Raw genomic sequence first — 16,030 nt, 5'->3', positions numbered from 1 at the left:
AGCCATGGATAGAAGGGGAAACATTGCAGACCTGTTTGGAGAAGACGATCCCCAAAATCCAGGCCGGATTAACCTACAATCCAAGGGGCAATGATAGCCTATTTATATGGTCCCTGGGGGTGTATCATCAATTGAAGGCTCCCTGATGAGTTTCATGAGCGTAGATATCAGTCTTTGTGTCCCGTTTTCGTTTTGATTATGCAAATTTCCATAATTCATGAGCAAAAAAGTGATGCAATGTTAAGCAAAGCTTTATTAGTGTTAAGAAGTACGTGTTACATTTGTAATTTGTATTTAAAAAAGTGATTGCCTAATATAACATCACTGAAACACCGCCCTCAGGTTTGAGGAACAGCACAGACATTGAAAATAATGAACAAAAAGTTGCACTGAAAAAAAAATTTCCTAAACACTTTATGAATAAAAAGGCGGCAGTGCACCAAGTGGCGTTGTGCAGTATATTTTGCTCTGTCCCTGACCATTTTAATATGCACATTATCCGTGGAATGTTTTTATCACTATAGCCTAACCCTGTCTTCAAATACTGATGACCATGTTGTTATTCTTGTCATGTAGGCCTAGAACATGTTATCTTGGAAATGTCAAAAAGTTGGTGTCAAACAAGCGAAAGGGGTTTTGTTATAAGCTAACAGAACGACCTTTACATCAAAACCGAGGAATAGCCAAACGAAAACATCATTTAAATTGCGCAGATATAGGATTTGTAGTTTCGCGCGCCGGTCAAGATTATACTGATGTAAAGATATGGTTTTTATTTCATCATTTCAATTTTCAACGTGGATATATATTTATAAAACAAACTCTATAGATATCATTATTGATCATGCTCTGATACAGGAAAAGTGTTCATTAGCTACTTTATTATTCAATTTAAATTTTGAATTAATGATCTTACCCTTTCATTACGGGGTATTTTATCGGCGTAATCTTTTCGTGCACACGATGCTGCTAACAAACGGAAGATGCCACTAGCGATAATGATGCATTAAAAACACAAACGTTCACTGTGAAATAATTATTCATATCTTTCGCATCAATGCTGCATCAGCTGCAACTATGGCGAAGTGTACACTGCACACAACCTGCCAAATAGCGACTGTTAGGCCGACACACTGCGTGAGCATCATTATTTCGACGAGTGCGCTTTCTAGCTTATAATGCGCGCGCTTCGGCCACCCTGAGGCAACCTGCATTATACGACTAGTTCGTTCCACTCGCGTACGGAGCCAGTTGCGAGTCTAGTCACGATCAGAGCTTGACGGTATCTCGTCCAGCAACCAGAGCAAGACATTGCGGAGGCCGTGTTGCGTCCCTCAAACACGCCTGGCCAAGGATTTGTAGCTTCTACGGAGAGGGTGAAAATAATCTCAGCATCGTCAGCTGCACTCAGCAATGCATAGCATTGCCATGATTCAGAGAACTGCGTGACAGTTACCATTCGAAGCGACTGACCCCCAGAATTGCTAAAGAGATCATCATTCCTACAAGCTCTGCTAATTAAGTTACAACCCCGTGACGATTTTTTGTATTGGACCAATTTCATAGATCAGGATAACTCCTCTACAGGTCACTCTGATGACAAGTTTCAGCATCTATGTTTACGGACCTCGAGGCAGTGACCACTTGAAGTGGTCGTCCTATAATGACGCTGCTTATGGTACCACCCGCACCGTGAACCTCCGACTAAATTGGACCGAGAAATGAAAACAAGACGAAGGGAATAGTCCTTAAGGTCTCCCGAGTCGTGAGAAGCAGTAGAGCCCCGGAGCCAGTGAAAATATTATACGGATATTAAAGGATCATTTTATGCTATAATCGTGTGGAAGTGCTTGTTCCTTCTTCCTGGACTGTAGGAGATGCCATTATCTTGGGTCGCCGTATAGGAGAAGTACAAGGCAATTATTGTAGGCTATTCATCCGAGATCTCTCCAGAACTTACCGAGGATTTATATTTTGCCTGCAGGAGTACCAGTCCATATGTCGCCGTCCTGTGCAGCACTGTGTTCGCATCAGCTACGAGACCATAGGTAATTGTAATGTTTTTATAGCTCTAAAGAACATGACAATAATCATTGCAAGCAAAGAAATGGTTTGGAGCGGGATTTGAAACAGAGCGCACTAGCGTAAACGCAATGCCCGGCATACCAGCGCTCTACGAGGCCAAACTGTCTTTGTTCATGTGTTCGTATATGCTTTAGGCCTATTATCAAGCATTTAACCTATATGTTCTGTAATGTTGCTGGGTCACACTGCAATGACATTGCTACTAAAGTTAGCAATGCTGCAAACTATAGACAACACTTGCGGCAGAAACCTTTTACTAGACCTACATCTTTAAAAACAAAAGAAAGTGATACATGACCATAGAGCATCCTTGCTCTATGACTAAATTCAAATCGATATATGAACATAAACAAATAGTTATGACGCTATAGATTACCCTGAACGTTGATTTAATCAACGTGTCGGGGTCATCTGTAGTGTGATTACTATTTTTTAGCAGTGCAAGATGTTTACATGCAACTATATACGCAACAAACCATGTAGGCCTACTAGGGATCCACGAAAATTGGGAAATGTTGGCATCATCAAAGATTAAACTATTGCACGTCCGTACTATATGTACAGGTAAAATAAGAAGTATTCATAATATAACCCAAGACATGCACGTTTCCTATCACGAGTTTTCATCATAAACTCTTGTTAAAAATCCTATCGCCGTGTAGTATAGTAGTTCAAGGACATTTCATTGAAAGGTCTTAATAAATACGGGGGGGGGGGAGGCTGTGGGTCTTCGTTTGTTTTGCGCCGCCCATACCCAATTGTGCTGCTGCGGTGACCGAAATATTTCCTTCACAAAAAAAAACATTGTGAAGGAACTACGCAGGCGTCGTCGAGGATTGTGGATAGCTCACTTGTCAATTTTGTGCGCATGCAATAAACACACGGAAGTACTGACCTAAGGTCACTGGCCATGCAAAATGTATCCAGTGTGAGCTCAAATAAAATCACGAGAGGTAACCAGTGCAATTAGATGGACGAGCGAAGATGTAAACCTCTCACTTCAGCTACTGCTACAAACTGGAATTACAGGAATACCGCTATAGGGCGATATGCCTAAACCGACATTTACATGAAAGTGTGATTTGACTGTTATGAACTTCCAATAAATTTTGAACTATAAAACAGATGAGACATTCATCCTAAGCGTGTCTGAACTCGATACTCGCGTCAACGGATTAACAAATAACAGCAACGAATCCTTCATTAAAAGTGGCCCCTTTGCAGATTTTTGAAAGTTATTAGAATGATTTGGTCTGGTTAAAATTACAGTCAACGATTTCACTTGCAGCCGTCTTCATGCTGCAAGAGACACACACACAAACCAGAATGATCAAAGTTCAGGCAATATATGTTTTAAGATTTATCAATAGTCGTGTGCGTGTATGTTCTATCTCAGACGAACGGCTACCCGATCCAGCTCGCTGACTCGCATCCCGGGGAAGGAGATAAATTGCCCAAGGGGGCTGATTTCAGATTCCAGCGGAGACAATTTATTACGCCTATAGTCGTAATATCGGCCGTAACGGAGGGCTTAATAATTCGCAGACCCATTCCATCCTCTGACTGTTTACCCCAACTATTGCACAATAGAAACAGTGACAATTCCACCCATAGAACATTCTGCTGACAATATTTCAGACTGAGTGGTATATTTAAGTACATAGCCAAAACGTCCGTCCTACTTATGATGAAAACCTTAGTGTGAACAAAGCCCTTAACGATCATTTCGCAGGATCTGGCCACAAATGAAAATTAAATAACGTTCTGTAATTGTGCTTTAAATTTTACCAGAAAATTAGATGAATTATCCGAAAAACTTAATAAAGTAGTAGGCATCGGTAATCAAAAACACAAGGAGACAAATCCAAAAGTATGTTGAAAAAAGGTTATGCTAGTGTAGCCCTATAAGTAAAAAGATTTACATAATGTGTTCGCTTTTCTCTAGAGCGCGTCTTCATTATTAATGAGCAACAATCGATATTTTAAAAGATTTTGGCGTTATGCTAATAGTGTCTCCCGTGATCAAACAGGAAGCGTGGACATCAAATATTCTCGTCCGGTGATTGAGGAACAAAATTAAAACAAACTTGAATGGCGTAATTAAGTAAATGAACAAGTCTTTTCACTTGTTCGTGCGGGGATCGAGCGGATGTTTACTATTCCCTGTGTTGTCCTTCCTTAATATTGCACACAATACAGTGTTCGATCGTGTAAGATTGTCAAATCATAAGCCATTCAGGCCTTCAGGCCCAAGTCCATCATACTCCATCAATATTTAGTCACACCAGGCCTACTGGACCAAGTCTCCCAAATCCACCAAAATGGGGGGACGGATTTTGATGGAGTTGGGGGTGTTTAGGGTTAAAGCCTCACATGATTGTTTGGCAAAGGAATGTACATTTTGGAGAGGATAATTTCAGATCGAGATGTTCAGTTAAAAAAAAGCACTTTTACCAAACAGGAAAGGAATAGAACTATATATTTGGACAGAATAATTTCTAACTGTACTCTCTAAATTCCGAAGAGTGTAAATTCACTCCATTCGAGTGAAGATTCACTCCCACAGTCGGAAACTAGGGACTAGACGTTTCGTTTAAGAGTGAAATTCCTTTAATCGTAAAGATCGAGTTTTCACTCAAGCTTCGACTGAAATGGTTCTTTTTTTCAGACTATTTCAATCAAAAATGAGAGTGATTTTCACTCTAAAACGACTAGTCCCTAATTTCACTCCTTGGGATTTAGAGAGAAATCATCCCAAGAAACATTCATGCTGGAATTTTATCATTGGCATTCCACAAGAAAAAAAACACTACTTTTAGTTACGCCTTTACATCCGGATGTTCGTACCTAGGTCTCCTTGTTCGAAGTTATATTCGTGAGAACGAAAGTGATAACGACGCGAAGATTTACCTACCTACATCCGATGGACTCTAGATTTAGTCGGGCTTGCTTGAATACAGTTCTTATCAACGGTCATTTTAGATTTGTTTGTAAATGAGAATGAGTCCTTCAAGTTAATTTAAACAAAGTTGTGTGTCCCAAAATACATTTTAAACTCCTATTTAAGTTTCACTTTTTACCTTATGACCGCCACAAAATTATTTCATAACATTTCATTTCAGTGTACGAGTGCTCCAAGTTCCACTCTACATGTATTTAGATTTTCGGAAGTGAGAGTCAATTTGTGGCACGATATTTCTCTTTCACGTCATGCGATTTTTTAGTTTCCATAAATCGAGATGTTAATAACAACATTACAAAGGCCTTTTCCGAGGGTAATTTCCTTAAGAAATCATTGTTGCCAAAACTAATTACAAAAACTCTAACGCCAATTTTCCTATTCGAGGGGTCCGGAAGCGCGCCAACAAGGGTCAACTTTCAGGCTCTATACCTGATCGATCGGCCTTTTATACCCATCTGGGTGTTGAGGGAAGGGTAAACTATCACCATTAATTTCCTGTGTTTGAATAGAGCTAACATGGTATGCTTTTATACGTTAAACGATATTAGCTATCTCTTCCCGATGCCTGTTTAAATCTAACCCCAAACAACTCCCCTAAAATACCCACCAAAAATCGCAACGACCATATCAGCCTCCTCGAGCAACATGCACACGGAGCCTGGAGCAGTGGTTGTCTATTGAGTCCGCTGTTATAGAGCGGAGCGAGGTTAAAAAAGCCGACTCGCAATCGAAGAAAATTGAATCTTGGTATAGCTAGAAACGAAATGGGCGCGGCGTCGAGTTACCATGACGCGGGTATGTACATGTATACCCAGAATCCATTTGTAGGTTTCACGCGTTCGTACTTCGGCATGTTATCGATTATAGACTGAGACAAGGATGGGTACACGGATTGAACAACGGAACGCATGCTGTGTGATGAAATTAATGAAAAAAGGGTTGATATAAGAATGTCGATGCACGCATGAGGGCTCTTATGCTGAAAGTAGGCATCTGCTGTGATTTTCACTTATTATTCTGAACAAATGTCTTTATGATTATAACCAAAATGCCGGCTGCATGACGATATGGCTCAACACAGGAGGGTTTGCGGGGGGGGGGGGGGGGGGGGGGGGGGGATACCCTTTTAGGGTAAATCATCAGAGTCCCCGGAGTGGCGATTTTCTTAACACCAAGAGACATCTGTCCATTCGAGCCTATGGTACCACAGCACTCCACCATAAGCTGCAAATATTCTTACCACGAAAAGTAAGACATATATTAGTTTTCACATCAGCCGTTAAGGACACACTAATCAAAAACGTGCCCTCAAAATTATACTGGGATTTGATTATGTTGTTTATGAGCATGCCCTAATGAAATGCAATTTAGTTTCTCTTCAAAACCGTAGAATGGATCTCTGTCTTGACTTTGCTAACAAACTGAAAAACTCTAACTTATTTCAGGACTGGTTACCTCAGCCAAGAAGTAGTCATGTGCAATATCAGCTTAGAAACAGTGACAACTTATCCAAAATGATGTGCAAGACTAAACGTTACCAGAATAGCCCCATCCCATATTTTGTTGACCTCTTTTTTTGAACAACAGTTCCAAGTCTTAACTCCAATTCATACTGGAATTTGATAATCCAAAAAATTGAAAAAATTAAAATACAATAATACAAAATCTAAATGTATTCATGTACTGCATTCTTACAACAACAAAAATCCATTTTTTTATCATGTACTATTCTGGTAGAGGAGTGCGCTTTTCTTATATTCCGATGTGCAAGTCTTACCTCATTTTTTTCATGTACTGTATTCTGATATTTGTATGTATGATGGTAAATGTTTTAGTAAATTTGTATTTCTGATTTTCAAGTGTTTTTAATGTGTACGCATTGTGACAATTTAGCATGTGGCTACAAACACAATGTTTAATAAACCAGAATAATAATCACAATAATAATAATAATAATTACCGGGAATGGGTCATTTGGGAGACTTTCCCATAGACTTGTGCACACAATTTTTCCAACTTAAATGTGCCCTTACCCAATATTCCCTTGTCCTTTTTCCACGAATTACGGTATTTTTTACTAATTAGACCACGAGCAACAAATATAACCTAATTGCGACAATAAAATTTTGCCTCTAAAGGGGGGCTGCGCCATTAGGGAGACAGTTGTGTGTCTCCCTAAAAGCCGGTGTCTCCCTATTATTGAAGAAAATACGATAACGTGTCTCCCTAATAGTACATTTAGTAATATAATACCTCATTTTAATTGTAATTGATTATCCGGTGTAGCGTGAATTTATGACTCTCTATATACGGACTCGTTGGTAGTATTGCGCATGCCTAAGTGAAGATAATAAGGAGAGTGACCGGTCACGTGAGAAGGTTTAACTAATAATAGGGTAAAGAAGTCCGATTTTCGTGGGAGTCCGATTTTCATATATATATGTCACCGGAACGAAAAATTCCAAATTACCTCTCGTGACACTTTCGTTGGCGGCAAGTTATGCTAGTCCGACTAACATTTTACATGATATTTCAAGAGAATATATTTCAAACGCGACTGCCTTGGAATGCTATACCAAGATTCGATTTTTTTTTTTACTTCGATCATCTGTTGTGGTCAGACTATAGTAAGTTTACATCTCCTCATAATATTGTGTGCTTTGACATGCACTTCCATTCAACTGTTTTTGTGAGATGCTTACAAAGCTCAGATGATTTGGATAAAGTTGAATTTGGCCTATTGTAGCCGCAAGGCCAAGAGATATGCACGCAAGTCGCCTCTTTATACGTTCTTGTGTTTCAATCCCACTGAATCTACGTATTTGCAGTTTAAGCTGATAGTATGTAAAATCTCCGGCAAGATCCAAGTCCTGTCCGTGCAGCTGGCATAATTATTGACCAAACGTTAAACCACCCGTAAACGCATTGAAAGTCACCTGCATAAACATATTCAGCACTGAGCACGGTAATCAAAATCTGGATTCCTTTTTAATACTACAGCCAGTCATTAAAAAGCCACTGGGGATGATACCCTTGGAATATTAAAAAAAAATCGCAGCTTTCAGCTCGGCACAAAGCCCACCTGCCCGAGACCATTGCGGATCAGTGGCGATCTTACCTCGCCGGCCTGGCCGTTCGATAGCCCGGGCTAAACCGTGTCCTGCCGACACTGCATTCAACGTGTACCCCGTACCCACAAAACAAGGTGTGAAAGACGCACCGACAGTAACGTGCACCGATCGAATTTTCCCGGGAGGCTGAGTTGATATCGTGAGCCATCTTTTTCTTTCCCTATATTGCTCCTGAATGTGTTCGTATTATTTCACCAGACAGATCTACCGAAAAAAAAATGGAATAAAAAAGAAGGTCAGGTCTGAAGCACATCATTTCCGCCCTCAGGCAGTTGAAGGATAAACCAACCAAGCGACGATAAGACTAGTGGTATAGAAAACAGGGATTCTGCATATTCATTTCCGCAAAAGGAAATTAGCATTTGTTGTAGAAGTTATATCATATAAAAAGACACATCTGAGGAAACACGGGAAAATGATTGTGTTCTTTGTTTTTATGTCTTTTTCGTTTTCGTTTTTTTTAGGGCAAATTACAATACAAGTGGTGTCTAGAGTATTGGAACGAAAATGGCATGCATTGCATAAATTCACTTGTCATTGGCGCATGGACGATGATTTCCGTTTGTTCATTTGGGCCTGGCAGCAATCTATGGACACTTCCGGAGAGCGGCATAAACCAATGACCAACTCATCATGACAATATAAGGAGAAGTACGTCATTATGGTCTGGTCACGGTCATCCTATACCCGTGCCTTATTTAGCGCATGACGTTTGTTCGGTAAACAGGGACCTACTGTACTTTAATGACGTCATCACCAACGTCTTATTAATTGGGACTTTAAGTAGAAAGAATTCACGTGAACTTGAATCGTACAATCGCGTTTCGTGCGTTAAACTTAACAACGCTTTTATTTTACTTACATACCTTTAATTTAACTACATTCTTTTGTCAGCTTTCAGTACGTCGATGCTGAATTGTTCCATGCATATTTTCGTTTCTGTTTTCGTTCTATTTGTAAACATGTTTTGCAAGATAGGTCATAGTTCTTGACCGACCGACCAGGCATTACACACAAAGTGTTGGGAATCAAACGTACACCGATTTAGTTTTATTGCGTTTTGAATACGGAATGTATGTATCCTAACTAAAGTTGATTTTGTTATCTTTACCGGCCCTTACTTTCATTTATTTTCGAAATAATAAAAATCATGCAATGCATTCAGAAAGAAAATGGACTTTGAAATGTTGGCCACTGTACAGCGAATACACGTACAGACATTCCGATCACAGAAAAAGAAAGAGCATGCATCAATTATTGCCAAATGCACTGCGCTTGTATAATTGCATTATACGACAATGCAATTACATTCTGAAAATGTGTTGAGTGCCACCGCTTTACAAACGAAGTTGCTACGTCGGGTGACACAGTCAACGTGGATGCACGCTTTATGCATGTTACGTAATATGCCTATATCAGAATGGGTTGGATGTCAATTACTGTATCAATACATATCCATATGTATCATAGACTGGAGCCTTTCCTACAATGTGGGAGTACGTATTTGGAATTGACTTGGGATTTTTGATGCGGAGAATGGGTTCCAACCTTCCAGTCACGTCAGTATATGCAATAATTAACGAAATAATACGATCTTTTGTTTTTTAACTACCAATACGGTTATCGGTTTTTCTTTTTGTAAGTCTGTTTTTGTTGTGTCGTTTAGACCATTTTATCATACAACTGTTCATCATTTTTAACATAGCCTCGCTCTTTAAACTATTCAGTTCTACCATCTTTCAATCATAAGATTGTCATCGCCCCTAAATTATATAGCGTTTGTTCAGCGGACGAAACAAGACAATATTTGCCGGCGCGACAACCTGATCAGTATGAGGGAGCGAACAGAAACGGTGTAGTGCGGTGGAGTTTTTTTTTGAAAGGGGCCAACAAGACACACGGCACAGAGCCCACTGGGGACGCAAGCGTGCGAGGATTTCAATCAAATTATCGGTCACAAGTTGTGAAACGATACCTGTCAGCTCTTTGTCAGAGAGCTAAGATCTTCCTCTCTGTCGGGGATTTCAGAGATCGTCGCGTGAGCTGTGCCGCCGCGAATATTTTTTCTCCAAACGACATCAGTTTCCTATCTTCGGATTGGTCAATTAAATGCATGTCTGATGCCTTTTTCTCCACAACACAAACCCAAGATGGGCTTTACGTCTTGTGAGAAATGTTCCTGCCTCACTTTGGTTATTAAAAAGGCAAAATGCGAAGAAGTGAATAACGCTTACTAAGATTCGAACTCGGATCACCTGATTAGAAGCCAGGACTACTTCCAACCAGTCCACGAATCAGCTGCCAATCGTCGGTGATTAACACCATTATTCTTTGTTATTAAAGCCCTGGACATCGTGAATATACTGAGAGAGAGCACCCTCCTTTGATATTGTCTGATCTCGTTTAAGAAAAAACAATTCGCGTGCCAGCGAGACTTCTGGCAGATTTTATAATGGATAACTGGCGACTACTCCCTTAACAGCTCATTCATATGTTTTCGTATACTTTCTTCTTTTTTCTTACGTTTTCCCTCGATTATGATGATAATGACAAACTTCAATTCTGGGAATGCAAATTTAACTCAAAGCGTACGAAAAAATAATCGCGGAATACAAAATAAAAGCAAAATGTTCCATTCCATCTATCACCTGAAAATATTGTAGCAAAATGTTCCATTCCATCTATCACCTGAAAATATTGTTAACATTTCACTCACAAACATTCATTACATCGTCAATGCAAAAATATAGTCCTCATTGTGAATACGTCGCGTCTATTTCATCACTCACACAAAACTAATGACTGCTCATAATCTGCTGAAAACTACGATAATGATCAAAGTGTCATTACCACCAGACCATATCCATCGTTCATTGGCCTAATCGAGGCTCTGAACAATTACATTATTGCTACAGTCAGACAATCACTAGGCGATTATTCGCCCATTATAATGTGGCTGGACGTGCGTGCTTTTTTGTGTGAATTTACGGCGGAGTAAAGCACCGCGCCACACGTACACCAATGGCCAAATGGCTTATTAGATCTGAATGAGGGTTATGAGGAATTAACTCCCCCTTCTACAAACATTTCCATTCTAATCTGCTCTAAGCATTTCAAGAAAGAACGGCATCAATTCCCTACAGGCTCAAACACGAGGTTCACGGCTTGCTCCTCTCAATAACGCCTCTGGACACACCGACTGCACTTTTACGGTCAGCGTTCGGTTTGGCGGCAAAACGATTTGGCGATTTGGCATTTTGGCATACACGGTCGATTATTTCCTGAAATAGCACACCCCTCACCCTGTTAATTCCCCTATGACATCTTCTAGTTGCTCTTGGCCTGGTCAGTAGTTTGCAGTCGCCGACTACTATAGGTTTTACGCATATTTCACAGCCCGGAGGGTTTGCAGAGAGATGTTTGTCTCCATATTCATGTGAATGTTAAATTTCGGCCGTCAAATTCAAGGACACTCTGCAACTTGAGTACCTTATTTGAAAGTTTGATTTCAATTTCAATGGAAATCCAAGATCGTGCTGAGGTTTCGGCTACCCTACGTTTGCATTCATTTTGTTCCTCGTAAGGCCTGTGCGCTGTACATGGTGAATACCGCTGATAACTCGGAATCTATAGATTGATTGCAATCACTGGCGATCTTTGAAGTGTGTTTTATTATGTTAATTTATTAACAAAGAGTTCACAATAGGTCTACTCATGCACATATCTCTTTTGAACAAAAGCACACAGGCTTCGAGCAAATGTATTTTTAGCAACACCTCTCTGTTTCGAATCAGTCTTTTGGCCGAATTCAATTTTACCAAATATTCTATCAGTTCAATCATTATAACTATGAATGTTACAGTGTATTGAGGGTATCATAATTATTACCAGGCTTGATAGACTCATTGTTGTTTGATTACACCTTTGCATATTTTAAATACAAATATTTTTGGTAATGGAAATGGTGCTGACCAGTTACTTTTTTGCGACCTCCTTGCCTTGAATATTCCTTGTATTACGAACCACGTCGAGAGCAGGTGTTTCGGTGACAAGAACAGAACACACCAGTGTTGTAACCATTTCATGGGATGGGATTGGCGTTAAATGCCAAATAAAGGGCAAGCATTCACACTCCAAGCCAGCTACAATTGGAAGAGCAGGTGACGTGGCGAAAAAAAACACATCCCGAAGAAGCTCTTAATTATGCCCTGCAAGTGTGAAGTTTTAATTTCAAGCTCAAATGATAAGACACCTGACTATGTCTTTGTAAGGTTTAGTCAGTGACAAAGAGGTATCCCGTAAAAGAGTGAATATAAAAAAGGACATGATGAGCAATGATGTGGGTACGGCCACGGATGCCGCTCGGACAAGAACTAGCTGGTTTTATACAACACCTGAATAAATCCCCGTCATCTGATTGGTGAATTGTAGATCACGTGACATATTATTATTCGGTATAATGCACGGTGCGACCATGCGTTATACCCATGCGTTATACCGTTTCACTTTGCGCTTGTTCCATGACGCGGTATTTGCGTGCAAAATGCATGCTGGTGTGCGCGTTCAGCGTAGTGCGTATTGTTCCAAAGAGCCAGCGCTACAGCGTTGGGTTCAAACATTTTCGTGAAGGGGTAGTTCAACATCTTTAAAATCAAAATAAATTGTAGTTTATAATTTACCAATCAAATGACGAGAATTTATTCAGGTGTTGTATAAAACAAATAACGAATGTTTTACGTTCGTGCGATGGAAAGAATAATTTCATTCGGTGACAGATTGAATGTTCTATTCCACTCGGCTTCGCCTCGTGGAATAGAACATTCAATCTGTCACCTCATGAAATTATTCTTACCATCGCACTCACAAACATTCGTTATTTGTATAATATCACCGTTTTGTGTGGTTATAAATATCAAACCCACATGATATACATCTTATTTGGAAGTGATATGTACAGTGCCACAGTGTAACAGATGAAATAACCACACAAATGGTGATTTACGGACAAGCACCTTTCTCCGAGCCACATATCCGTATCACGTATATATGCGTACCATTGTAATGGTCCATAATGGTCCCTATTATTGTTCCTTGCGAACCACGTGTGGTTATGAATCGAGAGGCGATGACGAATGTGCTTTATATAACCGACATACAGATCCTTGTCATTTGATTGGTGGAACTCACACCACGTGGCATTCGTTATTGCTCCCATTCATGCCGCGGCTCAAAAAGTACTATCCGCCCATGGGGAATGGGAAATATTATAACACCTCACCCACAGATTCTGTGTCTTGATTGGCCGAGAGCGAGTCACATGTTACTTTCTAATTTTGCTATCTTTCTGTGCACGGCCAAAAGTACTATGCGCATAGCAACCAAAGTACTATACCATTAGCAACCAAAGTACTATTTCCACGGCGCGGTATTTGTGTGCAAATGCATGCTGGTGTGCGCGTTGCGCGTTGTGCGTAGCGCGTATTATTCCAAAGAGAGCGCGCCGCAGACTTGGGTTCAAACATTTCGTGAAGGGTTAGTTTTTAAGAGAGAAATACAGTTTCCACCAATTTTGTATTGAAATTGAAGTTTATTTCAACTGTGTTCAGATTTAAATCATGTAAAATATTAAAATCAAGCAGAATCTGTGGGTGAAGTGTTATAAAACAAATATTGAATGCTTTATCTCGTGGTGAAGTAAAACTAGCCTCCCTCGGTGATCCATGGACCATTCTATTTTCCCTCGGCTTCGCCTCGGGAAAATAGAATGTCCATGGATCACCTCGGGAGCCTAGTTTTACTACACCACTCGAAGCATTCAATATTTGTATAATATCCCATAACGTCATATAATCAGGGAATTACAAGCGAAATTTCCGTCACTGTATTCCTTTTTTATCCATGACATTATAACGTCAATAAAGTCGGTTGGATTTCCCCGTTATGCCGCGTTGCGCGCGTGACGTTCACTTTTCAGGTTTTTTTTTCTGTTGGAAAGGCCATCCATTTAGTCGCGACGCAAATTAGCGTGTTGGATTCCCGCATACCGCCTACCCCCTTCGCCTGTGTCGGAAATGTTTTGTCAGGTGACAAGGCCGCCTAGGCGCCATGTGGCCGTCGTGCGTGTTTATAATTTAAGCACTTTTTGGAGTATGTGCCAAAATGGCAGCTGCCAGTCCCAATCGCCTGGGGATAAATCCTCAGGCCACAGCGGAGAAGCATCTAGACATTTTAATTATGTTTCATGTTCAAGTCTTGAATAGAAAAATACGTATTGTTATCTTGACTTAAATTCACAGTTGAGTGGTTGGATCTTTGTAAATAATTTGTAGTTCTAACATCCTATATTAGTTCATATAACCGGTAAATGTAGCTGATATAGGATATCCTATCCAAGAGCCCCACAGCAACAAAACTCTTTGAAAATGATTCCTCATATGCAAATGTGAACAATTTTGCTTACGAGAAAGGGAATTGTAAATGTCATTTGTGCTCCCTGACCACATAAATGCTTTATGTGAAGTGGAAAGTGTTAATGTTTCCCCTTTCTATTTGTCTCTTGACGTAGACACCAGGAGCCGGGAAGCAATGCGGTGTGCGTCTGGTGCTAGTTACGCCATCGCCTTCAAGATGGTTCTACTTAGCCTTGTGTGGCTTCCTCAAGTGCCTGCACGTGTCCCGGCTACAGATTTAGACATTTCATCCTCGCCGCCACCACCAACACGAACAACATCATCATCGTCATCATCTTTATCTAGCCCACCTGCAAAGCCAACGCAACACTACACGTTATCTTCTTCCTCACTATTTTCTAAATCCATGCAATCTTCAGACACTGCGAGTTCTCACCGTGACACGAGTGGGCATACGGAGAGCGACAACGCGAAATCACCGCCGTCGCAAAACCCGCTGCAGAGGACAGCAATAACAACGCCGCCTGGACCGCCGAGTGTTTTCACAAGCGAGGGAGACGCGGTGCTGGACCGTAGCACTACGAGTAGCGGGGCCGAGGGAGCCCTTGTTTATTATGGCAGCTCTGGCTCTCCTGGGTTGAGGGGAACGGACTTGCAATCAGTAAGCTCAACTACAGCGTCAACGAATTACGTGTGCGACTTGAAGTGCGGTGACGTCATGGCCCGTAAGCAAGGCATATGCGGCTGCAACGCCAAACTGACCGGCAGGCCTTTTTTGAAATCCGGAATCAAAAGAAGTGCATTACACAGGCCGATGTTGAATTGAACAATTATCTCCGATTCAACAGTATATTGTTGTTTGAGAAAGACAAAAGTCTAAACGTTTGATCAAGAAGACTATAGTAGGCCAGCCAATGTGGAAAAGTTCTCTAAATAATAATTTTATGGCATTTCTGGGTAATAGCTGTCATCCATGCTAGATCAATTCTTTGAACCATTACAAACAAGATATGGGTGGGTGCCCTCGTTAACTTTGACCCTAAATATACCTAATTTGCATAAATCATGAATCCCTGCCGTGTAATATATTTTGTTCCCCATATTGGAGATATATGTATATTTTTTTTTTAAATTTTATTTTGGTGATTCTACTTACACATCCTTACTTCAATGGCATTTTCTAAAGCATATAAGTGACTGAATATTATTATGAGGACATAGTAACGAATACTCTTACACCCCAAAGTTTCGCGCATTTACCTCGTCTCCAGATATCTCCAAGTAGTCTTGCCAAACATCAGTATATGAGCTTCAAATTCACCAAGTTGCTTACTGGCACAGTTACCCTATATTAAAACGTTATGAAAAAGCATGCGAACAACGATATTGTTGTGATATTTAGCCCACCAAACAGAAAGGGGGAAAACGAGGTGTATGTTAAT

General features: G+C 40.5%; 1 protein-coding gene across 1 annotated transcript; it reads left to right on the top strand.

The window, feature by feature from the left end:
- The first annotated feature begins 1,822 nt into the window (after positions 1-1,822).
- Positions 1,823-15,631, top strand: LOC119719989 (proline-rich receptor-like protein kinase PERK8). The gene is made up of 2 exons (XM_038189479.1): positions 1,823-2,048; positions 14,744-15,631. The coding sequence occupies exon 2, from the start codon at positions 14,764-14,766 to the stop codon at positions 15,412-15,414; it is 651 nt and encodes a 216-aa protein (XP_038045407.1). The 5' UTR covers positions 1,823-2,048; positions 14,744-14,763; the 3' UTR covers positions 15,415-15,631.
- Positions 15,632-16,030: the final 399 nt, after the last annotated feature.

This window comes from Patiria miniata, unplaced genomic scaffold, assembly GCF_015706575.1.
Source record: "Patiria miniata isolate m_02_andy unplaced genomic scaffold, ASM1570657v1 HiC_scaffold_9, whole genome shotgun sequence".
Classification (NCBI taxonomy): domain Eukaryota; kingdom Metazoa; phylum Echinodermata; class Asteroidea; order Valvatida; family Asterinidae; genus Patiria; species Patiria miniata.
The sequence above is the reverse complement of the archived record's forward strand: the minus strand, read 5'-3'. Positions and strand labels throughout refer to the sequence as shown.

What these genes read in the sequence shown, in the direction of transcription:
- LOC119719989 (XM_038189479.1), top strand. Translation starts at nt 14,764, where the DNA reads ATGCGGTGTGCGTCTGGTGCTAGTTACGCCATCGCCTTCAAGATGGTT.